Genomic DNA, 24850 nt, shown 5'->3' with positions numbered 1-24850 from the left:
CCCCCTTGTGCCCGCATTCTAGAACCAGGCGAGGGAGGTTCTGAACATCAGGGCTATTGTCTCCGCTCTTCTGGCCTCGGAAGTGTTTCCACCTGGGTAGAACCGGTACTGTGGAAAAGCAACACTAGGTGCCTTTGTTTTGGTACCGAGGCAGGTTTCACTCTTAGTTCTGTTATGTATGTCTGAATATAAGCCGCATATAAAGGGATACAAGTACTACACTTGCTGCACATTTTAAACAATTCTACAGCCATAAAATATAAACCTGGTTGACCTGTATATGAATATTAGCGGTTTCTGTTGGGAGAAATGAGAGGTCAGCTACAGCAAAAGGAAGGTTTGAAGAACAGTGGAGACTCAATAAAGTCAGCCACACCAGTCGGATGATGGAGCTGAAGGTTCTGGACCTCATAGAAGAGGTGATGCTGTCTCACCACACAGGTGACCTTCCGGTTTTATCCGCACATGCAGAGTAATTCCAGGGAGAAGCAAAGACCGGAAGGTGAGTGAGAATGCTGAGGGGCTGTTGGAGCCACATTCAAAAGCCTGAAGTCAGCGAACCTTGTATCGTCTTTTGTTGTGAGGTGGCTGATATACAAACCGAGTCCTATTATTTGCACATTCAGGGACATTAGTGATGAAGGTTGTGCGTTGTGATGGGAGCTGAAGTCATTTTCGCATTTCTCACGTGCACGAATGTTCTCCTGAAAAAGTGGCTCACATGTAAAGTACAAAGCCGAAGGAAGAGAAGGAGATCAGTCAGTTGAACAGATGTGTGAGCGGGAAGGCAATCAGTGGCGGGCAAGTCTCGGCGCCCCCTGGACAATCTGGAGTCGAGGGGAGCCGAGTCCTGGCTTGATTGTCAATCAGGTGCAACTGAGAACACCTGTGGAGCCGTTTGTGTTCGGGGACAATGAGCGCAGGTTCTGAGCAGCGAAGAGAGGTGTTTGAGAGAAAGAATCGTTGATGACGGTTGTTCTTGCTAGCTACCTGTGAGTGCTCAGACTGGTTTTGTTTACTGTCCTTGTGTGTTATTATCAGAGGGTCCGTTGGTCGTAACAGCCTGCTCATAACACATGCCATGAACCAAAACACCTCAAGGACTGTGCTCCATCTAGAGGTTCGGCAAGTCGTTTGAGCCGCCTGCCGTAGCATGCTAGTGCGCCGCGAGAGACCCATGACAGTCTCACCATGTTGTCTGATCTGTACAGTTGATCGTATGATCTGTACAGTTGTGTTGTTTGCGTGGCGACTACACGGGTTACACAGGTTTAGCAAGACTGCAGCTTTTACGGGAAGTCCACCCTGAGGTTCCACACTGGAAACAAACCACTGGACTTCCACATCAAGATCCTTTTCTATTTTATACATTTTGTCCTTGTTGAAGTTTCCCAACATTAGATGGAGAACCAGTTGGCGATCTCTCCAAGTGAGGAGGTTATATGGACCGTTTCAGTCGTGCGCTATAGTTCTACGCTGTGGGAGCAGTGCACTCGTCACAAGCACACGTTGCCCCACACATCACATTTGGAAGTGGAAAAGCTGTTCAAAAAAACGACTTCTAGTAGTTTTTTAACCAGAAATTCTTCTAACTCAACCACACTCCTTCACAGCAGAGCGATGGAGAGTTTACTGTCTGACTCGCCATGCCAAACACTGCGTGTGGAGCTAACGTAGCTAATAGCTAACATGATGTTTAACTTCAAACCTTCATTTACCCCCAAAGGGCATCAAGGTTTCCCTCCTTGTTTAATAGTTGATGCAGGACCTGATATATATGTTCACTACATCTACATTTGTCTATTAACAAAGAAGAACTAAGGCTCTAAGCTAGTTAGCTAGCCAGCGTCAGGCTGTTTTATTATCAGGTTCAACTATCACACCCTGCAGTTTGATGTTTTTTTTCTTTATAAGTTACTTATACTTCTTTATAAGTTACGTTATAAGAGATAACAGTTACTTAAGTCTGTATTTTCATGATGTGCTATGTAGTTTTTTTGGTGCATTCAAATATAGTCTCAATGACTGGTGATGAACGTAAACAATCCTGTGCTCATGGATATTATATTAGGTTCCATGTGTGTTCAAAGCCGTCTGCAGCCGAGTGTTGTTGTTCTTATTTACTTTTGGTATGTTTACGTTTTGTGCATATATTTTGGACTGTTTTACTCACAGAAACTTACAAGTAGATGTGTGTAAATTGTCATGACATCCAAATCATGATTTATAGATAGAAAATTGTGATGTATTGCAGACATTTTTAAACAAATTAATTCACTGCAGTTATGGTCTGCTTATATAGCAACACATCCACAAGTGTCAGTAGCTACCGTTTTTCTGTAATGCAAATGGATTTTCTACAATTTCCACTGAGCACAATTGCACAATGGCCGAGGTTCCTTTGGTGGTGTGCTCTTACAATGAGCGAAGTGTGGCGTGGCGTTGGCTCTAAAGTGACAGCAGCGTGTGTTTAAAGCCATGATGTGATGCGTTGCCAAACAACATTTTTAAGGCAGATCCTTTGGTACAGTCGCTCAGCGAACCGTCCATTTAATTCAGGTCCTTCCCCCGGTTCCTACACTCTGTCTGTGGCTTCCACAATTAGGGGAAACTCCCCTGAAATGTCATCTTATCTCACTGCGCCACATTGCAAGGCAAACTACGAGCGGTAACCAAATAGAGTCCATTTTTGTTCCGACCACATGAATACAAAAGGTTGCAGTTTGTAAATGTCGTCTCCCTCTCCAGGCGAGCGGAAGCAACCATCAGATCTGTTCCTCTCTGCCGGTTCACTTGTGCACCTGAGCAGACTTGCAGGCTGGTCAGCAGATTCATTGAACAAAGTGGGATTTCTCCCCAGGGATTTCTTTTTTGGTCTGAGATCTGAAACCCGGAGAGACTCAGAGCTTGCTTTTGGAGCTAAGGAAGTCGCAACAATGCAGGCAGCGCGGGGACGTGATGCAGTGTATTTTGTGCCGGGCTTGTTTTACAGATTGATAAACAGTGCGTTATTAATGAGTGAAAATATTCCCGGTCCATGAGTAAAACTCTGGTTTGGAGGAAGGTTATTAGCGGAACCTCTCCAGGCTATTTGCTTGTAGTCTTTTGTGAGTCTATTTTGTTGTTTACTTTGAATACAAAGCTGAACTTAAGGGAAGACTTTGTCATTGTTCTGACAGTGAGTTAAAAATATTTTCATCAGCAACATTAAAAAAAACTCAGTTGAAGTTGTTGCCTCAATACAGCAAATACAATACAAATGTGTGTGTGTGTATGGGGCTTCCTGAGCAGAAGAGAGCAGAAGTTCAGAATAGGGAGCACATGATCAGATTCATGTGTAAATGCTGTAGTGATGTGTTCCTGTTCATTGATGATTCAACACCATCATATTCGTGCTATGATCATACGCACTTTTGCTGGGCTCAGCTGGATTCTGCCTCCAACCAAATGCAGCGAGGAGAACTTTTCGAAGTCAGTGAAATGATCAATTTTGTGCCACGCATGAAGTGAGATTATGGAGTATGTTATTTAGAGAAGAGTACTATCATGTTCCCCTGCAATCTGAGATTATTTTTAAAAGCAGAATATGCTGGGTTCTCTCTGTAGGGGCTGGAAATCTCCTATGTTGCTGGTGAGAACCCTGATATATGAGATATATGAGTATTATCTCTCTATACGTATGATGAAAATTGAAAATAAAAGTACTGCTGAAGGTGTTAGTAGGTCTCAGTGACAGCAGAAACGCCAGCGGTTTAAGCTCAGTGTTGTTAGAACTTAGTAGCTTCATATGAAGAGTTGAGGCTTGGGCTTTGTTGCTGCTGTCCACCAAATGGAAAATGGGATCCTCCACAAAGCTCCTCTGAGTGAAAACAGAGCGTCCCTGGGGGAGCCGTGAGTCTTCTGAAGGCTTCAAAAGCACTGATGGAGTTCCACCTGTAGTTCCGTTGTGGCTTCCTCCTCACCGGCGAATATGTTTGATTTGCTTGTGTTTTGCTCTGGTAATTGAATTGTTTATCGCACAGCTTGAGTGATTATTCTCGAGAGGTCGACGGTGAGCGCGAAGCTTCGTACCAGCTGGATCCCCATCAGCTCACATTTGGAATGAAGCTGTGTGAATGTTTTCTGAGAAACACAGGCAGTGCGCTTTGTTTTCACACACTAAAGGAGAGCAACGGTGTGAAGCTGAACCACTGGGTTTGTTTTCCCTCCAAGTCGTGGGTTACTATCAGGGGTGGGATTCGATAAAAAAAAAGAAATCTAGTTAATTACAGAATGAATTAATCTCTATTAATCCCATTAATCCCAGTATATATATATATAAGAATATTTGCCACAAGAAGCCACATTTTTCAGTTTGAATGAATGTGGTATATGACTGAATCAAATGATGGAGCCATTCATACATTTAAACAACACAATATTGTTTATTTTGCATCAGTTTGACAGTAGCACAATAAATCAGGATGGTGTCTATATTCAAGTTTTTATATCACCTTATTTAAACTAAAGCTCTTTTCATGTCTTGAAAATATTTGTATAAGAATTTCAATGTTATAAGAATTTCAAGTCCATTCAGAGTAGTGGAAACCCTGGCCATTGTGTAGTGAAAAACCTCCCTGAACAAAAGCAAACAGATGCTTTTGTTTGCTTTGGTTCAGGGATTCCTCCATGTTTGTTGTTGTTGTTCTCATCCTAGCTGCCACGTGTCTTGTGCATCAGTGGGATCAGTGGAGCAGGAACTCCTGCACTTACAAAGCAAACTGTTACATTAAATTATATTACATTTTTTTAGTTGTAATTGATTAATCGTAATAATGTTGTAATTAATTAATCGTAACATCTTGTAACTACACCTCTCGGTGACTTGTTGGTTTGCAGACGGAGCAGTTCGTCCACACCCTCAAAGATGAACTGGTGAAGAGCGCCCTGCTGGCGCTTCACGCGGCCCGTCCCGGCTACGTTTCAAAGAAGCAGAACCCGGACAAGCATCAAGAAGGCGAACAGGAAGTGGGCCAGGTCCACAGGCTCCCGGGACACACGGAGAGCCCGGTGTTGTGCAACAACATTGAGGAGACGCACCACATCCACGATGGGTCGACGCCGCTGAAGCAAGGCTCCATACCACATCAGAAAGAGTACGACGAGGAGGAATGGGCAAGTGGAAGCTTTTAAATTTGCTCCAAAATAAGAGCTTCATTTCATACCACGCCAATGTAAACTAAAGGTCTAATTTACGACAATTCGTACAAGCTATTCTGCCGTCATACCCCAGTTATGCTTTCGATGAAATTGCTGAATTTCATTCTTTAATTTTTTTGACCTTGCAGGACAGAGTTTGGGCCAACGTGGCTAAATGTCTCAACTGCGTCATTGCCATGGTGGATAAACTCAAGGAAGAGGTGGAGACGCAGAAGCCAGAGCTCGGTCCTGGGGAGCAACCAGCCGCCGTCATCTCCTCACACAACCCAGGTAGTGCCTCCAAAACAAGGTCCAGTTTTCTGATGGTTTAGTATAGCAAAGTTGAAACCGTGAACTTTTAAGCTGAGGAATATTCATGAAAATAAAACGCTACAAGAATGGAATAATAAATGAAACGTGAGCAACCTAATTTTAGCATATAGCAACATACTTAATGAGAGATTTTTAAATAGCAAAAAGAAATATAGAATCAAGCGTTTATTTTGATTCAGTAATTTCAGAATATATATATATATATTAATCCACATAAAACTCATGAATCACGTAGAAAACCTTCTTCCGCAGGAAATTCTGATCAATTTTCATAACCGAAACATCCATGAGGGAGGAGACCAGATGAGGTTGATGGAAGTTTAAATAAAAAAGTCAGGCTAGAAGGATAAAAAAATGAGTTGACTCATGACTGGAGCACTTCCACCCTGTCGTTTAAGCTCATGTGCACAGATTCAACTTGATCTGCTTATATCATATCAGATTAATTCATCAAGACCAACTGAATGTTTCTATACCCTCAATGCTAATTTTCAGTTGAGGACGATGAGAGAAAACAACCATTTATTTTAGCTTTATTTTAGCTTTCTCCTGAGCCCCGTGCAGCGGCTGCCTGTGTCATCCACAGCCCCGTAATTCTTCATCTATGATCTGCCGCCGAACAGCAGGTCTGATCCTCCTCTTCGGACACAAGTATGGAAACGTTTTACTGCCACAGAAGAAATTGGAAAATGAATTCAAACGACATGTCCCTAAAGTGTAAGTGACCGCGGACAGCTCTCCGGACAGTCTCACTGTTAGAAGCCCGAGTGGTTGCCAGAGGTGCACCAGGGCAATATTTATCATGCTGAGCCAGTCACACTTGACCGCAAACTGCCCGGACCGCTCTGACTTTCATGGAAATCCTGCCTGAAGCTGGTGTCCAGACGAGCGGCTGGTCTGTCGGCAGCCGCCAACTGGCACGTGAAGCAAGGGAATTTCTCTGAACCCGCGACAAGAGGAGGCTCTGCATTCCAGCCTGTAACACCGGAATTAAAGCTGCTTTAAAGAGTCGGTCCAAGTGTGTCGCGCTGAAATCCCTGCTGTCTGCTCTTCATTGTGAGCAGGAGATAAGCAAGCCTTGCCTCTGCGTTTACTGCAGCGTCTTGCTGCGTTAGAGGAAGTGCTTGTCGACACAACGCCACGCTCAGAATAGCAAACAATAACCTGCTTATCTGCAGTGAGCCATTCACTTGCCTTCACACGGCGTGTCTGGACAGGTGCGCCACGGAAGCTGTCATCGTATCACTATCAAAACATCGGACGTGTCTTTATCTGCGGATGAGTTTGTCTCCTTTTGCTCTCACAGATCACCTGGATTACTGTGTGGCATCTGAATATTGAGACGTCTTGTGTGTTATTTTGGCCACCAGTTGGATAACACTGCCCCCTGTTGGCTAGTGTTAGTTTTAGCTTCCTGCTGAAAGAAAGAAAAATGACAATGTATAAAGTAACAGACTTCATGTTAGGAGTGTAAAAATATAAAATAAGAATAAATAAATAAAATAAAAGTGAATAAAATATTATAATATAAATCCAATTTGATCATGTTAATCTATGAAAACCTGAGTAGTGACTTAAGTGAACTATGTGGCATCATTTTGGAAGCCAGAAATATTAATTTTTTTTAGTTTCTACTTGTGTTTTGATTCAACATAGCTAGTGCAGGACTTTCACCGTGTCCCCTCCTTTCCTTCCTGCACAGAGTTTGCTTCCTGCTAACATGCAAAGCAACTTCCCTCCAGCAGACTGGTCTTGTTCTCCGTCACCACCGACCGACCAACCCAAGTTCCATCCCTCTCCTGACCCCCTCCCTTAACTCTCCAAACCTTTCTCCTCCTCCTCCACCTTTGCTATTTGCGCCCTCAAAATGCAGCTTGTATATTTAACTCACAGTGGCTTGTATCTCACTTGCTTTGGTTTCTACACGCCAAGTGATTTGGTTTGTTGTGGGAACGCCTTGGTTCCTTCTCCTTCTTGACTCCGCGGCCTCTCATGAAGGCACCTTGTGACTCCACAGGCGACTGGCGGGAGCAGCTGTGCCCCCTGGTGACGAGGCTAAAGGAGTGCGTGTGCGAGGTGTCGGAGAGAGCCAAGAAGGCCATGACCTTTGTGCTCTTGCAGGACGCCGCCTGCAGCATCCCACAGGGCGTCCTTTTAAAGCAGAGGCGAGACGTGGTCTTCAGCCAGGCGGTGGGTCCAGTCCTCCACATTAGCCTCAATAGTTTCATGTTTCTGTCTGGCCTCTTGCCCCAGATTTTTGAGAGCCTCCTGAAAGTCTCGGCCCCTGAACACAACAGAAGGCCACATCTTCATCTGAAGATTTGAAGCAGCGCCTTCTTATAGGAAGGACAGCGCTCACTGTGCCGCGAGCCGGCCGCGATGACTCACTGTGTGTTTTTAACAGCTGACTGCCTTGGCCTGCGGGTTTGTGATGAAGCTGTACGCCGGGATGCAAGACAGCGGCTTCCTTCGGCAGCTCCACTTGGTCGGGGTCGTGGCCCAGTTCGAGAGCCTGCTCAGCACCTACAGTGAGTTAAACTGCGACCTTGAACTGTCATTCACTTGTATGGCGGCTGCTTACACTGCTAACAAAGACGTTCATGAACCACATCACTGGAGTGATCAACTTTGATGTGACTGTAGCGGCAAACCACGGTGGCTGAGAAGTGCAAAGCACATTTACAAGCTCCTGAAACAAATTTACAAATCGCGAAATGCGTTTACAACAAACAAATTCACAAACTTCTTCAGCAAATTGTTTTTTTTCCTGAGTTTGTAAGTGTATTTCCAATTTTGTACATGTTTTTTCTGAGTTTGTAAATTTGTTTTAACGTCTTTTAACATTTAGTGGACTCCCAACGGAGATCTCCTGCGATTGGTCCTGTACAAGAGGAACATGATCCAGTGGAACACATCCAGATCACGTCCGTAATTTGGTCCCCTCCCTTTCCGTATGAATCTTTGGAAAATTTGCATAAACTGGAAACACATTTACAAACTCTTTAAACACTTTACAAACTCTGAAAACACATTTACAAGCTACGGAAACACATTTACAAAGTACGGAAACACATTTACAAACTACGAAAACACATTTACAATCTCTAAAAAACGTTTACAATATTGGAAACACACTTACAAACCCAGGAAAAAAAATGGTTTGCTAAAGAAGTGTAAATTTGTTTGAAAGATTAGAAATGAGTTTTGAACTTCTCAGCCACCGTACTGAAACGTTTTGTTCATTGGACATCTCTTCAGGGCTGCCATAGGTTTGACAACTCAGGAATGCTACCAAGCTAACGTAGCGTATGGCTAGTGATGAAGACTCCTCTCCCGGTCCAGACTGTTTTTGATTTGACTGTAGTCTGAGCTTAGCTAGTTACGTTGGGTGTCGTGGTTCAGTCTTCTTTGTCCTTGAAAGACGCGGCTAAACGATGAGCATCTCTTGCAGGTGAGGAGATCGGCATGTTGGAGGACATGGAGGTGGGCATCTCCGACCTTCAGAGAGTCACGTTTAAAGTCACGGAAGCAAAGACAGATGACCTCAGTGACCTTGAGCCTGTTATATGCGGCAGAAGGTTAGAATGTCCAACACTCCCGTGCTATAACTTAAAGGAGGCATGTGCAGAAAGCTAAATGCGGGAGACGTGACCGGTCATCAACCCCTCAAGGCTACAGCACCAAATGGCAGGAAAGAATGCATCTTTTTGCTAAAAAAACATCGGATGCTTTTTTAGCTAAAGAGCATCCGATATTTTTTTCAATTTAAATTTGTCAGCGGAGCAGAAAACCAGGGCGGTTTTGAGGCTAGTTGTTAAGTCACTGAAGAAAAACGCCTCAGGAGGAACTCATTCATGCAAGGACACGACCCCTGCTTGGAGTGGGCATCTGGATCCTCCATCAGAGCCGGGCAGAGCGCCGCCCCGGGGGGCCCTGAGCGGGTGGTTATGTGGCCCTCTGGAGGTCAGAGTGGAACTATAAAACTGACAGAAAGGTTTCTGACCGCACTAGTTTCCTATTTATTACTGGTTCACCTCCAAGTTTCGCTTCACCTTTCTGTACTTAATGTCTCCCAAAATAAATTAAATTTTGTGGCATTTACATGTTTATAATTCTTTTGTGATTTATCTATAGAACCTAAAATAAAATGTGAATGAGAATAAGATAAAAAATCCTCATCTCTCCGTCCAGAGATCACTTTATCGTCGAAGTGCCATTACCCAAAGTGGCGTTCCTGACCCTCCCAGAGGAAATCAAAGATGGCCGACCTCTGCGAGTGCTCCCGGTGCTGTTCAACGTGGGCATCAACGAACAGCAGACCATCGCAGAGAGGTGAGTCGGACACGTGCACCGACGTTCCTGTCCAATGCTGAGCTCTGCACGCCCCTCCAGGTTCGGAGACATCTCCCTCCAGGAGAGAATAAACCAGAAGAACTTTGAGATGCTAGAACTTTATTACAAATCATTAAGCGAAACGGTGCCGACGGAATGTAAGTACGCCCCGTTTGTTGCTGCCCCCTGTGAGTCACTCAACTCTGAGCTCCGCTGTCCGTCTCGAGCAGGTCTACCGTGTTTTCAGACTCAGACTGACACGAAGGAGTTACTTGAATCTCTGGGCCAGAATGTAGTCGCGAAGAAGAGGAAGAACGTGGAGATACTGTGGATCGCTGGAGCGGTACGCATCCGTGACGCTCGACTTTGGGTTTTAGAAGGGAAATGAGTCTTAAAAACCTGAGATGCTGAAGTGAATTAAAAAAGACATATTTTAATTCTGGGCTGCCACACATCTGTGTGGAAGCACATGGGGTTTTTAATGAGGTTGAGGTGGCAGGGGGCTGCGACCTGCCGCTGGGTTCAGCCTCCCCGACATTAGATTAAACCACAATATACATCGACCTCATTAAAAGTCACAGTGTGATCCGAATTCACTTCAAGTCTTTGTTGATAGTAAAAGACTGTAATTCCTATTTCCTATGAAGTCTGTATTTTGAAGAAGAAGAACCTTTTCAGCTTCCGTTGAACTGTTCCAATGTGTCAAACGTTCAGATCTGCAGGAGGTTGAATGGCATCAGATTCACCAGCTGTAAAAGTGCCAAAGACCGAACGTCCATGTCTGTCACCCTGGAGCAGTGCTCGCTGCTGCGGGACGAACACCAGCTCAACAAGGATTTCTACATCCGAGCTCTGGACTGTATGAGGAGGTGAGTCCCCCGGCCACAGCATGGTCCGCCTCACTTCAGATCCACGCCTCTGCTCCCAGCTTCTCGGGCATCAGTCCTGGAATGTTTTCTCACAGTGGCACAGCCTAGACTGCTGGGTTGCTTTGAACTATACGGTCTTTGGTTCCAGAAAGGGTGATGGGTTATCTGCAGACGGAAGCAACTTGCGTGTTTACACCTCACACTCACGGCTGCTTTCACTGACCGCAGTTCATCACATGAAGCATCTGAGCTGATCTTATCGCCGTTGCTGGCGGAGTCAGCTGGGTTACATAATCCACAGTGAAGAGTCGATCTCTAGCGCTACTACTAAACATATGAAGCATCTGCCTTTTTATTCAGTAAAAATACATGACAAATATTACCCACACTGTGTCATAAATTACTTTGTTTTTGCAATTTATATATATATATATATATATATATATATATATACACACACAGTGGTACCTCGGTTTTCAAACATCCTGGAATTCGAACAAATCGGAGTTTGAACAAAAATTTCTAGATTTTTTTTTGCTTCTGATTTCGAACGAAATGCCTCCAAAAAAAGCCAGAAAAAACATAACGTGCACGGACCGATCAGCTGACCCACGAGGCGCTTTGTTATTGTATATAACGCAGCCTCTGTATGCAGACGTGTCCCGTTAGCTCCATTTACTGGCTGTTTTTTCTTCATATTGAGGTGTAAAACCTTTCCTGTCTCCACACTGGACCGTGGTAGAGTGTCACAGGGGAGGTGCTGGAGCGCTCACTCCAGGGTTTGATGTCCTGTTGTGGGCTGGAGCTGGGACAGGGATGAGGCGAGTCTGGGACAGAGCGTGACTTGGTTTATGACTTTGTCACAGCCAAACTGCACAGAAGCGCACATTCAGAGCTGGACACGCACCGGGCACCTCTTCCCTTCTGGAGAGACGTCACTCACTCGGCAACCCCTCCCACATGCAGCGGCCACACACATAGAGGAACAGCGCACCTGCAGCAGACCCTCTACATTCACTCCTACAAAAGCCGATTTTAAGGCTTGGAACGCATTATTGCTTTTTCCATTCATTGTAATGGGAAAAATCCATTCAGATTTCTAACAAATCGCTTCTTGAACGGCCGTCTGGAACGGATTGTGGTTGAGAACCCAGGTACCACTCTCTCTCTCTCTCTCTCTCTCTATATATATATATATACATATATATATACCTTTTTTCTAATTTGTATTTTTAAAAGAAAAGCCATTCCGATTTACAAACTTTTCACATATCGCATTAGTTTTCGTCGCTGTGTTTTTGTAAACCTCCACGATTGGTTCTGGTTTGACCCTTGATCTCACTGGGCTGCTGCTCAGACACATTGTTTATCTGACTGTAGCCAGCTGACCCCGTCGATGATGATGTATTATCCCTCCCCCACACCCCAAAAAATAATTCCGGTAAACATCCAGCCTCTGAATGCCGTTATGAAAACAACCTTGTTGCCACTTGAGTCAACAGTTGAACTGATGACCTGCTCACAATTTGTCGCCAGTGAATGTGCCAGTATAAACATATCATTCTGCATTCCTTGATGCTTCCATCAGTCATGCATGTACATGTCTGCTTGCCAGTCTGCTGACTAGTTGTGCTGTGTGTGACTTTTGCTCTTCTGTGAAGGGAATGAAAGATCAAAGTTAAAGGCTGAGATCAGTCAGGGTCGTCTGAAGAGTGTCAGCTATGGAGCAGGCTACTCACTATCTTACCACCCTGGAGTTTGGGTGGACAAACTGGGGTGTGATGTGGGCAGATGATCGCGATAAGATGAGGAGAGGGAGAGGTCGACTTGATGTGGCAAGCCCAGCAGGAAATAAAGGATGCATTTCCCAGATGAAGACTGGGTGAGGTTTATCTGACAGATAAATGTTCTTGCCCGGAAAACTCGACCGGCTCTGAGACTCTGGACAGTTTTCATACGACTCTGGAGAGTGGGAATATGACGCGCGGCGTCCTGCTTGCTCACGATCATTACTCGATTCACTACACTCAGTGACATTTGAAACAAGAAAAGCACTCAGAAAGCGCCGACCTCCACCAAGCAGCTTCAGTCCAACACAGTCTTGCAATGACACAGTATCTTTTGAAGGAAAAGGAATCCTTTAAAAATCCAGACGGTGATTCGAACCACTCCCAAATTTGAAAAATCATCATTTGTTCATATCACCTATTTCCAGAAAATTGCATTCAAATCCGCCTAGAGCTTTTCAAGTTGTTTGAAACACAGTCAAGGCCACGGTGTTGAAAACAAGACTCTCGGCGTTGATCTGTCTGGAGCACGGAAGGGCTGAGAAGCCGACAGTCAAACTCTGTGTCATGGATCTGGGGTGGGGCCCGACACCCTGTCCAAGTCGAGAGTGCGGTCACTCGCTGTCCCTGCCAATGCGGGGGGCCGGGGTTGGAAATAACTTTGGATGGGCCGATAACATTTGAGCAACTGTTTTCTTGGCACCCAAGACGATGTTGCGATTGTCCCTGAAAATGTGCCATCGCCTCCAGAAAGGCACAGCAGCATGGACACGTCACCGTCCAGTCATTTCAAACTACTTGGTTAAGATGATTGGTAGGTGCCTTTGTCCTTGTACATTCCACAGGTGACAAGACGTTTCATTTTTGAGTCGGAACATTTCATGAATTGGTCAATCCATGAAGGAATATGGTGAGAAAATGCCCTGCTTTGAACAATGTTGTGTGTCTTCCGTCCAGTTGGGAGGTTTGGGCTGTCAGATCTGGCAACCTTGGTGTGAGTGAGGTGAAGAGTTGAGAGATTTATCCCTCCTTTATCACTCCTCCCACCAGCATAAGCCTCCATGAAACGCCACACTCCACCCAGGGAGGGCAGGATCACTCTCCGCGTCTGGCTTCAGCTTCAGCTGGAATGATTGTCTGGCTGCCAACGCTCAGCGTCGCAATCGAGCAGAGAGGGCTGTCGGTTTGTGGGGTCAAAAAAGTTCACCCCAACTTTATAAGAAGGAGTTTCCTGTGAAAAATGCAGCTGCAGCAGCCGATAAGAGGAGCGACACAGAGGAAATGTTTTGTTCTGCAGCAGCACCAAATCCACTTTGTCATCTCCATGGACAACAAAAACAAAAATAGGCCACACATTTCCTGGAAACAAATGGGCCTCCCATCCAGGTATTCACTCCTGGAATTGTGTTCCGGCTAAGACGAAGTCTACATTTAATACGCCGCTGCTTTTTTGGAGCAGCCGGTGGAAACATTGCGTACCAAGTGGAGGCTTTGCTTTCACTTTCAGTTTGAAGGCAGCTGTTTACTCGGACGGAAATTCATTCTAGTGGCGCGGCTTGGCAGGTCATGTCGGCCTGAGCAAAACAGCCCTCGGGAGGATGAGACTTGGTGGACAAATATCCGAACACAGGACGTTAGAAAAGAACCACAACCGTCTGTGGAGCTGCTCACAAAGCCTCGGTTGTTGGTTCTGCAGCTGAAGTGTTTTTGACTGATGTTTGGGAGTTGCTGGAATGTGCGCCGCATTTCCAGTGGAACAGGTTGTGTGTTCTCATTTGCAACTAGCAACCAGGTAAATATTGTCGTCTGAACTAGCCATCAGGCAGCGTTTGACAGTCGCCTCCGCACGGCCCCCGGCGCCACACGTCACTGTGATGTTTCCCACGTCTTCTGTCTCTTACTAACAGCTCTCCCTTCTTTTCTCGCACTGTTCTTTCTGTCTCGTGTTTTCTTCCTCACCCGTCGGGCAGTCAGCCAACTGGGGGAGACTTTGGGCAGTGGGAGGACCCCGAGGCTGCGGAGGCGACGGAGAACAAACCAGCATCTCGCCACTTTTACCCCATTGCCCTGCTGCTCGTCAGCTCCCACCTACTGGTTGTCTGGCTCATTTTAAGTCTTGTTTTTCTGCTCGCTAAATATCAATAAATGACTGACGCGCACTGTTTGTCACTCTCTGCTCTGCTTAGTCTTACATTTCACTCAAAGTCCGTGAGAAAAGCGCTCGGAGAGCGCAGACCTCCACTGAGCCGCTCACTTACAAACGTTTTTACCCACTGTTCTGGCGCTACAACAGCAACTTGTGTCAATACCTTTTCTGCACTATTGTTCATAGCAGTGCGACAGCAGGTGTCACTTGCACAACACTCTTCACACAAGAACAAGAACAAACATTCTTGAAAGTTTCATGTTATTTTGCTGGCTATCACAAGAAATACACGTTAAGGCGTTAAAAAAAAAAATGGCAGAAATGTAACCCATTTTAACCAGCTGCCGTTCACTTTTCATAGAAAATATTATTATATACACCGGAGGACAATGTCATTGTACTTTTAGTGTTATCTAAAAATAACAATAAAAATGAAAATAATAAATATTTTGTCCTCCTGAACCTGATGCATAGATTATTATATAATATATTTTTATTCTGATATTAATATTGGTGATTATTATGTCTTCTGTTTTTATTTATTAGGCAGATATAGTCAACATTTTTTTACATTTATTTTATCAAAAGAAAAACTACATGACACAATAGTCCAGATGTCATTTTTTAATTTTGTTCTAATAATATAGCATAATTTCATATTTCCACTATTTTATTTTTCTATTTTTCGTGTGATGCTGTCTCTTTTTTTTCACCTACATTTTTCCATTCTTCTACTTTGTCGTGTTACAGCGGCGACTGTATGTCTCACTAAACTGCCTTGTAAAATCCATGTTTCATTCCCACCACATCCCTTAAGTTTTTTGCTTAAACAACATGAAAGTAAAAATCCAGTTACTGTAGATCTGTGGCTTCTTAGTTCGACAGAACTGACCTGTCTTTCTTCCAGCCTCAGTCTTGACTTTAGCCAGTCGCTTCCGAACTGCGACAGACTTCAACGCTAAAATCTTTTGGTGCTCACGAAGGCCACACTAGCAGGAAGGAAGCTGCTCCTTCCTCCTTTAATGTCTTGTTTCTTTTCTTTCTCGCACTCATCCCTCCCTCCGTGACGCTCAGAGACGGATGTCGGATAGAGAACGTTGAAAAGAACATTAGGTGCCGGAAGTACGCCTTCAACATGTTGCAGCTGATGGCGTTCCCCAAGTGCTACCGACCTCCCGAAGGGACGTACGGCAAAGTGGACTCGTGAGGGCTCGGCAGGATCATGTCTGGGCTTGGAAGTCGAAAACAAAAAAAAACAAAAAAAACACTTCTTTCTCAGGACAGGACTGAACTCATGACGGAAACACATCATTTGTATATCATGCTCTATTTTTTTTTTTTCGACACTTCTGCTGGGCAAGAGTATTTTTATATCTCACGGTACATTTCACAATAAAGTTGACATCTTCTCTGAAGGTTGTCTGGACTTGTCTTCTACCACCTAGCAAGGATCTCTCCTAGTTGTGTGGCTCTCCACTAGATGAAAAAACTAAAACTTAAAGCAAGTATATCCTTGTCTTTCCTATCCACTGCAGGCAGAACATCTTCAAATAAGGAAAATAACTGTTCAAGTATGACTTCACATCTCACCAAAATACGTCTGGTTTTTAGATGGAGTTTTAATTATTGCTCTTATTTCAGGCATGAGACTCAGCCATATCACAACTCTTATTTACTACTTTATTTTACCAATTGTTGGCTGTTGGAGGCTACAATCTTAGCGAAACCATCTTAAAAAAAACAGATATTTTCTGCTTAAATTCAGAATATTATACGCAGTTTTGGATTGTCACAAGTTACATTTTAGGTCACGTCGACTTAAAACTAGGGATGGGATTCGATTAACTTAATTCTAGAATTTGTGATGAATTAATCTCAATTAATCGTAGTTTAATGGTATAAAAATATTTGCCACAAGAAGCCACATTTTTCAATTTGAATGAATTTGGTATCTGACTGAATCAAATGAAGCAAACAGAAGCTTTTGTTTGCTTTTGTTCAGGGATTCCTCCATGTTTGTTGTTGTTGTTCTCATCCCAGCTGCCACGTGTCTTGTGCATCAGTGGGATCAGTGGAGCAGGAACTCCTGCGCTGACAAAGGTTCCCTGTTGTCTGGAGAGCAAACGCTTACATTAAATTAAATTAAATTGTTACTACTTAAAACCCAAATATTCATTGCTCATTTTACGCCCCCCGTGGATCCATCTCATAGGTATGCCGATCTTAAGTCACAAGTGAAATGATCTTGCTGCATGGTGTTTGGGTGTTTTTATCTTGTTTTCAGGTGTCCCTTATTTGCGAGGCTATGGAGTTGCTTTCAATGCAAAATGTTTTGCCAGAGAGGAACGCAACCAATTTTCTATGACCAGGTTTGGCAGGAGGTGAGTTACTTGCCACTTTAGGCCCAGAGACGGAAAGGTTTTGTCGGACGCTGTGCTTCTTCACGCTGCAGCTCCAAACATCCGAGTCCAGAATGGGAACGTTCTGCGAGAGTTTCCGCGTGTCAACTCGGCACTGATCTACCTCAACCAGAGGATTTGAGGAAACATTTCTATCTACTGAAAAATAAATAAATCCACACAAAACATGGTGTTTAATTTAACTTACAGCACTTGTCATCTTAACAGTCATTCAGGTGAAACTTATAGAAACAGTGCACTCTTCCAGTTCCAAAAAAAAGGAAAACAAAGTGATTTGTTACTTTTGTGGGTGGGTTTATTTTCCTGGTTCCAAAGTTCTCTTCTTACTCACAGCTTACATGCACGTTCCTACAGCTTCATCGTTTGTCACGCAGTTATAAAATATGTCCACTTTTATCTATATTGCCTTCAATAAAACAAACAAACAAAAACAAGGCACATATGAAGAGACCAGTTTTTTTCTCCACCTTTTCTAAGCCACGGCACACCACCAAAGTAGAAAAATCCTGTAGAAAATACCCTTTAATTTGCGATTGTAGCTATGGACACTCAGCTATTTTGCCCTGTTATTTGCAGAAACAAACTGCATAAAAAAAGTATTTGTTTAAATTTCATTCTTTTAAATAACTGAATCTCTTTCACATTATTATCATTACTTTGCGTCAGCTTATTCCATAACAGTGATAATTCTTTCTCTCCTCACATTTATTTATTTATTCAGCACATTTATTTGGTTCTGCAGTTACTTTTTAGGAAACTTTTAAACCACAAAGCAAATTGGATGCACGGCGATTGTCAATAAAGTTTTGAGGTGAGACGTCACGCTAGCTTTGTTAGCTCTGCGGGGCAGAGAGTCTTAGGCGTCGCAGGACTGACCAGGTAAACTCCATCATCCCGTGGTGACGGTGTGTGGTGGAGTTAGAGGCACGTCAGGTTTGAAAACAACTCGAAGCTGCACATTTGACCAGGTTCTTCGACACATCAGCTCAGATCTACAGTGTATGGAAAGAATCCACGTCGTCTCCTCACGTTGGTCGCTTGTCAACACGCGCTAATGATTTAAAGTCAGCATATCGCCCACCTCTGTGTCCGGACAGATGAGGTGAAACCGACGATTTCTCGCGGCTCACGCCGGTTGAAAAACACTGGAGGACAACCAGGATAGTCAGAATATTCCATCAGCAAAACTCGATTACCGTAGCTTATAAGGGTCAAACTTCATCCAGTGGAATTTACACGGTTGTTTGAGACTCGTACTGGCCAGAATGTTCAGCACATGCACCTTCACATTTACAGCAGATATATATATATATTTATATACACACAATTTACATGGAATCATTTCGGATCAGGGGCCTTTTTAATCAGGAGCCGCTCCAACAGTTCTCTAAGTTGTTTCAGAAATGTGGTGATGTCCTGCTGCGGGTGCACTTCGCACTGGAGACAACGGTCCTGCGATTGCTGAGAGAAATATAGATAACTATCTTAACCATCATCGTCATCCCATAATAATTTAATAAAAAAATTAATAAGGGAAATGGTTTCATTTCATTTTAAAACGGGCCAAAATATCTTTCACAAACATTCTACGGCAAGTAAAGTCAACTAGCCTTATGGAAAACGAAAGCAGTCAAGGTTCCGTTTTAGCAGCGTGATTTTCTGATGAGTCAGCAGGAGTCACTCGCACAAGACGGGAGCAGGATGAAGGGAAAAGACTCACAGATTCCAGAAGCCCGGCATTAAAATCGTCGATGCATCTAGTGTATAAGTTATTTATTTCCTGTTCTCCGATCACCATCATCAGCTCCGTGAGGTAACACTTGAGAGACATCTCTTCACATTTGTCCTGCAGGAGGCACGGAAACATTCCTGCTCAATGCACAGTGGAAGATCTCCTGATAAAAGGTGACTGCCATGGCAGTTGTAAAACACATTTATAATACAAGTAACATCCGACTTACGACCGGGATCGGTTCCAACCAACCAGTCGTAAGTCAGATTGGACGTAAGTCATATGCCATTCAAAATGGCCGACGCGAAGGTTACAGGTACTACTGTAGTGGTAGATGGCTGTGTGAGTGTGAGATGCTGGGATACTGTGCTGCCGTAACTATGATGCCGGGCTGCTACGTGCTGCGGTGCCAGACGTTAAATAAAAAAATAAGCATCTGCTGGCCGTGGTCGTAAGTACGGGTGGACGTAGGTCGAGCAGGTCGTAAGTCGGATGTGACTTGTCTAAGAATTCGACACAGTGCAGTGGTGGGGTGAAAGCAAGGGCTGTAATTCGGTGTCAGTCTATGTGTGTAAACATTTCATAGATTATGTTGAAAGTGATGCTGAAACTTAAAATCCTGGTTTTGTTTGCTGACAAGCTTTTTGAGGAATGTTGCCTTTTAAGATGCGGGTTGGAAAATTTGTGACGCACTTTCACCAAATAAATTGAAATGAAGTAGAAACAAACAAGGTACTTACCTCAGTGTTTACTGACGGTGCGTACAACATTGCTGTTGAATCCTGGCAAGAGTACATTTCAAAAAATGAGTAGAATAGTCAAGTGGAAGTGAAATTCACCCCTTCACCTTTCACAGAAACCAAAGAATGGAATCCACGTAAGTTTACAACTGAAGAATAGCGGTGGCGGTGTGCGTTCGCGTGAGCTCATTGTGAGGTCATTGTTTTTCAGCAATTGTCTGGTTGGGTACCTTGTCTCACCTGAAAGGAGTCCGTCAGCTTCTCCAGGCATCGCAATACGTCTTCGTAGTCCGAAGTGGCGGACGTGGTGCCGCTCAGAAAGCTTTTGTGGAAAAGCACAAAAATTCTTAATAGGTTCATCCAGACCATAGTGAATGACTGACACCCACGTACCTGAGAACCAACACTCCCAGCCAAACTTTATGGCAAACCTTGCAGGTCAGGTGGAACCAGGCGGCGGTCTGCAAACAAGGGGTGAGAGGTGTTTATGGTCCGGTAGCTGTGTGATTTTAGCGCAGGAAAAAACATGGCTCAGGCTGTTCGCGGCTTTCCTGTCGGTGCGCGACTGTGTTGGCATTCCAGTTGTCGGGTAATACCACAGAGAAGTGGTGGAAAGCAGCACGGTCACTTTGAAAGACTGCACTGTCTGTTGGTTCCCATTCCATCATGTCATCGAATCGTTTGCGAAGTTTATGTCCCTTCTTCTCTGCAGTCTGCGGAACAACACGTTGTGATTGACTGACATTCTCTACTGTGGAGACTGTTGTGATTTCTTGTGTGATAATAAAGAAAAACAAAGCTCCGTACATGTCACCAAATCACGACGCGTTGTTCCACAGACTGTGGAGAAGAACGGACATTAACTTTGCAAAGGTTTCGATGACAAACATCGTATTTTGTGGAAATAAATGCTACACGTGGTAGAAGTCGCCTTGTAATCCTTTATTTCTATTTCCTGTAGCTCAGTGAAAGATTAAAAAAAGATATCGTATATGCCAGAGTGACGGGCTAAAAGCCCTGTTTGAGCTACTTGGTCCGTTGTCAGGAGTCGACCAACTGGTAGAAGACACTGGGACTGAAGGCAGAGGCTACACATCCGCTCTGGTTGAAGAATGTCTAGTGGCCCCCAGGGATGGAAACACTGTGACTCATTGATGACGGCAGGTAACTGAGACGCATGTGAGCTCACTGGCGCCTCCTGCAGTTGTTTGCTTGCCAATCACTCAGTTATTTGGCCAGTGCCCTGGAAAAATAGTGACTCAAAACAAGTTTTGAAGAGGGAGCTAAAACAAATGAACACAGCTCTTCATTTTCCAGTCTATCTACGCTCCGATGGTTCACCTGTGGTGTAAGGCTTTAAGGTCCAGTACTTAGGCGGGTGGACTCCGGGGACATGAATCCCTCTGGGAGAAGGTCCTCCGCAGTGAGAGAAGCCAGCTTAGTGGGTTCCAGCCTCTTGTATGGTCATCTAGAGAGGTGTTTCCCGGGAATGTCCGAAGAGGTGAAAGACCCTGAGACCACATCTCACCTGAGAACACTTCCCGGGCAAAGGGAAGTCAGGCCCTCTTTAGGTCAGCGAGTGGCCCTGCGACCTAACCTCAAATAAGATGACTAAAATGCATCATTGGCGGGTTGTCGCCGTCCTTTGAACGACACAGTTGAGTCCCGTTTGACCTGCTGAAGAAGCGGCCCGTATAGAACTGACACGGAAAGTGAGGGTGTGCTCCTGCCGAGGGAATATATGGACTCATGCCAAGGCAACCCGGGTCACGACGGCCAAGTTCTTTACTAGAGCTGTTTGCGGTCGTTACCCTGCTGCCTATTAAGTGGTTATTGTTTTTGGCCTGATGCTTTTTTGACACACGCTTAGGAATCTGGACAGATGGGAACTGTGAGCAGCTTCCTGTTCCCAAGTTAAGCCAACAAAATGTGGCCAGTTGAGGTTCGACCTAGCTGACTTGTTCACCACCATCATTTCCACCTTCCATTCCTTCATATCGACACGCTATCGCATCACACAAGGGTGGAGCCAGTGGGTGAGTCACTAACAACTTCCTAGGACCAAAATAAGCATGACTCGATTTGGAGGTGTGCACCCTCCTTTTTTTTTCCCGACAGACCGGGTCAGGACTTGTATTCTACCCTTGCGATTCCAAATCGTGTCAGAAGTGGTGTAACCACAACAGCCCCTCCTTTCTACTAGCAATCGCTGAATTCCTCTTTTTTGCTTCCTATTTCTCTGTGCTCAGTTCATACGGGGCTGTGTGGCACAAGAGTACAATGTTCGCCATGATTCTCACCGTCAATTTAGGATCCATGGGAAAGACTTCCTCTTCAACCTTTGGAATCTGACCGATGCATTTTATACCTCTGGCCAGTCGGATTAATCATTCAACGGCAGTGCATTTCCAGCTGGCGAACAATGACGCTCTGTTCCAGCAGTTGTGTATTACTGCATTAATTCACCAAGCATTCACCAAGATTCCAAAACTGGGCGGAGACATGGCTCCACACACGTGGCATATGAGCAACTCGGAAATAAACTTTCCATGCTAATGTGGAAGCTAACACATGTTGCATTATTTCAAAAACAATTTTTAATATTTAAAAAACAAAAAACATTGGCTTCACACTCAGTGACAAGATTAATGGACCCTCAACACGTATGGAGCTACTTTAGGAAACGCTTGATATTTAATCTGTTTCACTGATGCAACAAATGAGAATTTCGTGAGCTGCACTCCTCCACTTCTTCTCTGTCAAAACATAAATCCTTCTGCAGCCAATCGCTCAGTTATTTGGCCAATGCCTTGGAAAAATAGTGACTCAAAACAGGTTTTACACAGCTACAACACAAGAACGCAGCTCTTGATTGTCCCATTCATCTACGTACAGTACTTAGATGGGCTGGGTACGATGAAGAAAGTACGGGACATGATTTATTATTTATCCTGAACGCATCTCGGTGCCGTCAGTTCTGTGTCTCTTATTCAGTGTGGAGCCATATTTCTCTGTCTCTGCTCGGCTACTGCTAATGGTCACGGAGAAGCAGACGCTGAGACGGAGGAGGCGGCCGCCACAGACCTCAACCTCAAGCGGAAAATAAGCATCAAGGCTGGAACACACAAAATAAATGAACGGATTACTGCACATGTTGTTTTGTGCACGTTTTTTTTTTTGTTTTTTGTTTTTTACAGAAAAAATGACACTTTTCACAGTGTATAAAATACAGTGGTACCTCGGTTCTCGACCACAATCCGTTCCAGACGGCTGTTCGAGAAGAGATTTGCTCGAAATCTGAATGGATTTTTCCCATTACAATGAATGGAAAAAGCAATGATGCGTTCCAAGCCTTAAAATAGTCTTTTGTAGGAGTGAATGTAGAGTGTCTGCTGCAGGTGGCTGTTCCTCTATGTGTGTGGCCGCTGCATGTGGGAGGGGTTGCCGAGTGAGTGACGTCTCTCCAGAAGGGAAGAGGTGCCCGGTGCGTGTCCAGCTCTGAATGTGCGCTTCTGTGCAGTTTGGCTGTGACAAAGTCATAAACCAAGTCACGCTCTGTCCCAGACTGGCCTCATCCCTGTCCCAGCTCCAGCCCACAACAGGACATCAAACCCTGGAGTGAGCGCTCCAGCACCTCCCCTGTGACACTCTACCACGGTCCAGTGTGGAGACAGGAAAGGTTTTACACCTCAATATGAAGAAAAAACAGTCAGTAAATGGAGCTAACGGGACACGTCTGCATACAGAGGCTGCGTTATACACAATAACAAAGCGCGTCGTGGGTCAGCTGATCGGTCCGCGCACGTTATGTTTTTTGCAGCTTTTTTCAGGGGCATTCGAGTTCTAGATTTTCCTTGAAATTTTGGTCTGAACTCCGATTTGTTCGAATTCTGGGACGTTCGAAAACCAAGGTACCACTGTGTATGCCTTTCTAGGATCTGATTTATTTCCACTATGAGACATGACACAACATGAAAGTATCATTACCTCACACTCACTTTAAAATTACTGTTATTTATTTCATAAAGTACCTGGTTGTGGCATTTAATTTGACTTTATTGCGTGGCATAATAAAGAAGAAGAAGAGAAAATGTCACGTGGTGATATTTTTTCGCAGAACCAATACAGAAACATGAAAAATCGTGTATGTTATGGTCAAATGTGGTCATAATTCTGAAAGACTGATGATCTCAGGCATCTGCTTAGTTTGCCTATTTGAGGACCAGCACTGCTCCACATTTTAACAAATTCCACAAAAGAATTTTGTGTGTCTTCGGATGGTGAACATCTCAGTTTTATGCTTCCTGTGCTATGATGAAACTTAAATGAGTGAAGGACGACAGAAAGATGAAACGGACCGGAAGTTAACGCTCATTGGACGTGAAACGAGCCGTGACCCAAAACGTGCTTGTTTTGGTTTCTTGCCTTAAAAGTGGCTGCAGTTACCGATAACGAACACGTGGGTGGCCCATAAAGACACACCTCCCGACGGGTGAAAGTTGGACAGGACACGATCCACCCCACTACATGGCGAGGACGACCCCAACCAGCGCGTCCGCGAGTGAACGTCACCTACCGCTCCCTGCTGTGCAGTACCACTGGGCTGAAGCAGCCGAGGCGCCGTCATGAATCCAGCTGTTCGTCTGCCATTTAAACTGAGCCGGAGCCGTCGGCTTCGGAGGGTCCTCCAAAAACGACCAAGTGACGGACTTGCAGCCGACTTTCTCACACGCCCTGAAGTCAAAATTGTTCACTCCCACTCCGCGGTCGTCACGGTGCTGGATCCGCACACGCAGGAAACCAGTCCTCTGTCCATTTGAAACGCCAGGATTTACGCAGCTTTTCAGCCCGTGGCTTGTGTCATGACGGTGTTGTTATTACAGTTAATGTTTAATCGACACGCTACGCCAGATAATGCGCCTATAATATGCATGGATCTCCCTTCGCTATTATTGATTCCACACATTTCATCGATGCAATATGTGCTAAACCGAGTCTCTTAGCAAAGGCTTTGCGACCAATTGATCGTTTCAGCAGTTAAGCTTGATCCTGAAGTGGCAAAGTTCATTCAAGCAGCTCGTTCAGATACTGACTGAGAGTATTTTAAGAGAAAAAAAGGTCAAGAAACTTGACTTGTTCTCGTCCATGGTGATGGAGGCTGGTCAGAGGTTGCCATGTCTAGTCAGCGCATCCTCCTTTTTCGCATCCATGAACATATTTCATTCAGGTTTGATCAGTCTGTGTGTCTTTCGTTCATTATTTTATTAGTTTAAATTCATTCACTCACAATCTAAATCTTCGTTGACCAAAGTT

The 24850-nt window shown here is 44.5% G+C and overlaps 2 protein-coding genes across 11 annotated transcripts in view; one reads left to right on the top strand and one right to left on the bottom strand.

Annotated features, from left to right (window-relative positions):
- Positions 1 to 16060, top strand: part of inpp4b (inositol polyphosphate-4-phosphatase type II B) — a 134638-nt gene extending 118578 nt beyond the window's left edge. For 4 of the 9 annotated variants that reach the window (XM_053854993.1, XM_053854996.1, XM_053854997.1 and 1 more), the window contains 10 exons: positions 4879 to 5154; positions 5328 to 5469; positions 7529 to 7701; positions 7916 to 8039; positions 8963 to 9089; positions 9703 to 9843; positions 9904 to 10001; positions 10074 to 10186; positions 10558 to 10712; positions 14470 to 16060. In XM_053854993.1, coding sequence (XP_053710968.1) covers positions 4879 to 5154; positions 5328 to 5469; positions 7529 to 7701; positions 7916 to 8039; positions 8963 to 9089; positions 9703 to 9843; positions 9904 to 10001; positions 10074 to 10186; positions 10558 to 10712; positions 14470 to 14644 — 1524 coding nt within the window. In that variant the 3' untranslated portion in view covers positions 14645 to 16060. Of the gene's footprint in view, positions 1 to 4878; positions 5155 to 5327; positions 5470 to 7528; positions 7702 to 7915; positions 8040 to 8962; positions 9090 to 9702; positions 9844 to 9903; positions 10002 to 10073; positions 10187 to 10557 lie in introns of all 9 variants that reach the window. The other 5 variants (XM_053854994.1, XR_008413848.1, XR_008413849.1 and 2 more) reach the window with 5 other exon arrangements.
- A 1169-nt stretch (positions 16061 to 17229) lies between these two features.
- Positions 17230 to 24258, bottom strand: il15 (interleukin 15). Of its 2 annotated transcripts, none has more exons than XM_053856566.1 (6): positions 24114 to 24258; positions 19931 to 19998; positions 19778 to 19859; positions 19538 to 19579; positions 18786 to 18911; positions 17230 to 18526 (listed from the first exon to the last, which is right to left on the bottom strand). In XM_053856566.1, exons 1-6 carry the CDS (start codon positions 24162 to 24164, stop codon positions 18404 to 18406), a joined length of 492 nt encoding a protein of 163 aa, XP_053712541.1. In that variant the 5' UTR covers positions 24165 to 24258; the 3' UTR covers positions 17230 to 18403. The 2 variants fall into 2 exon arrangements, with proteins under 2 accessions (XP_053712541.1, XP_053712542.1); XM_053856567.1 differs by having other exon boundaries at positions 17230 to 18517.
- Between the last annotated feature and the right edge of the window lie 592 nt (positions 24259 to 24850).

Source organism: Synchiropus splendidus, chromosome 2 (genome assembly GCF_027744825.2).
Source record: "Synchiropus splendidus isolate RoL2022-P1 chromosome 2, RoL_Sspl_1.0, whole genome shotgun sequence".
In the NCBI taxonomy this organism is placed as follows: domain Eukaryota; kingdom Metazoa; phylum Chordata; class Actinopteri; order Syngnathiformes; family Callionymidae; genus Synchiropus; species Synchiropus splendidus.
The sequence above is the reverse complement of the archived record's forward strand: the minus strand, read 5'-3'. Positions and strand labels throughout refer to the sequence as shown.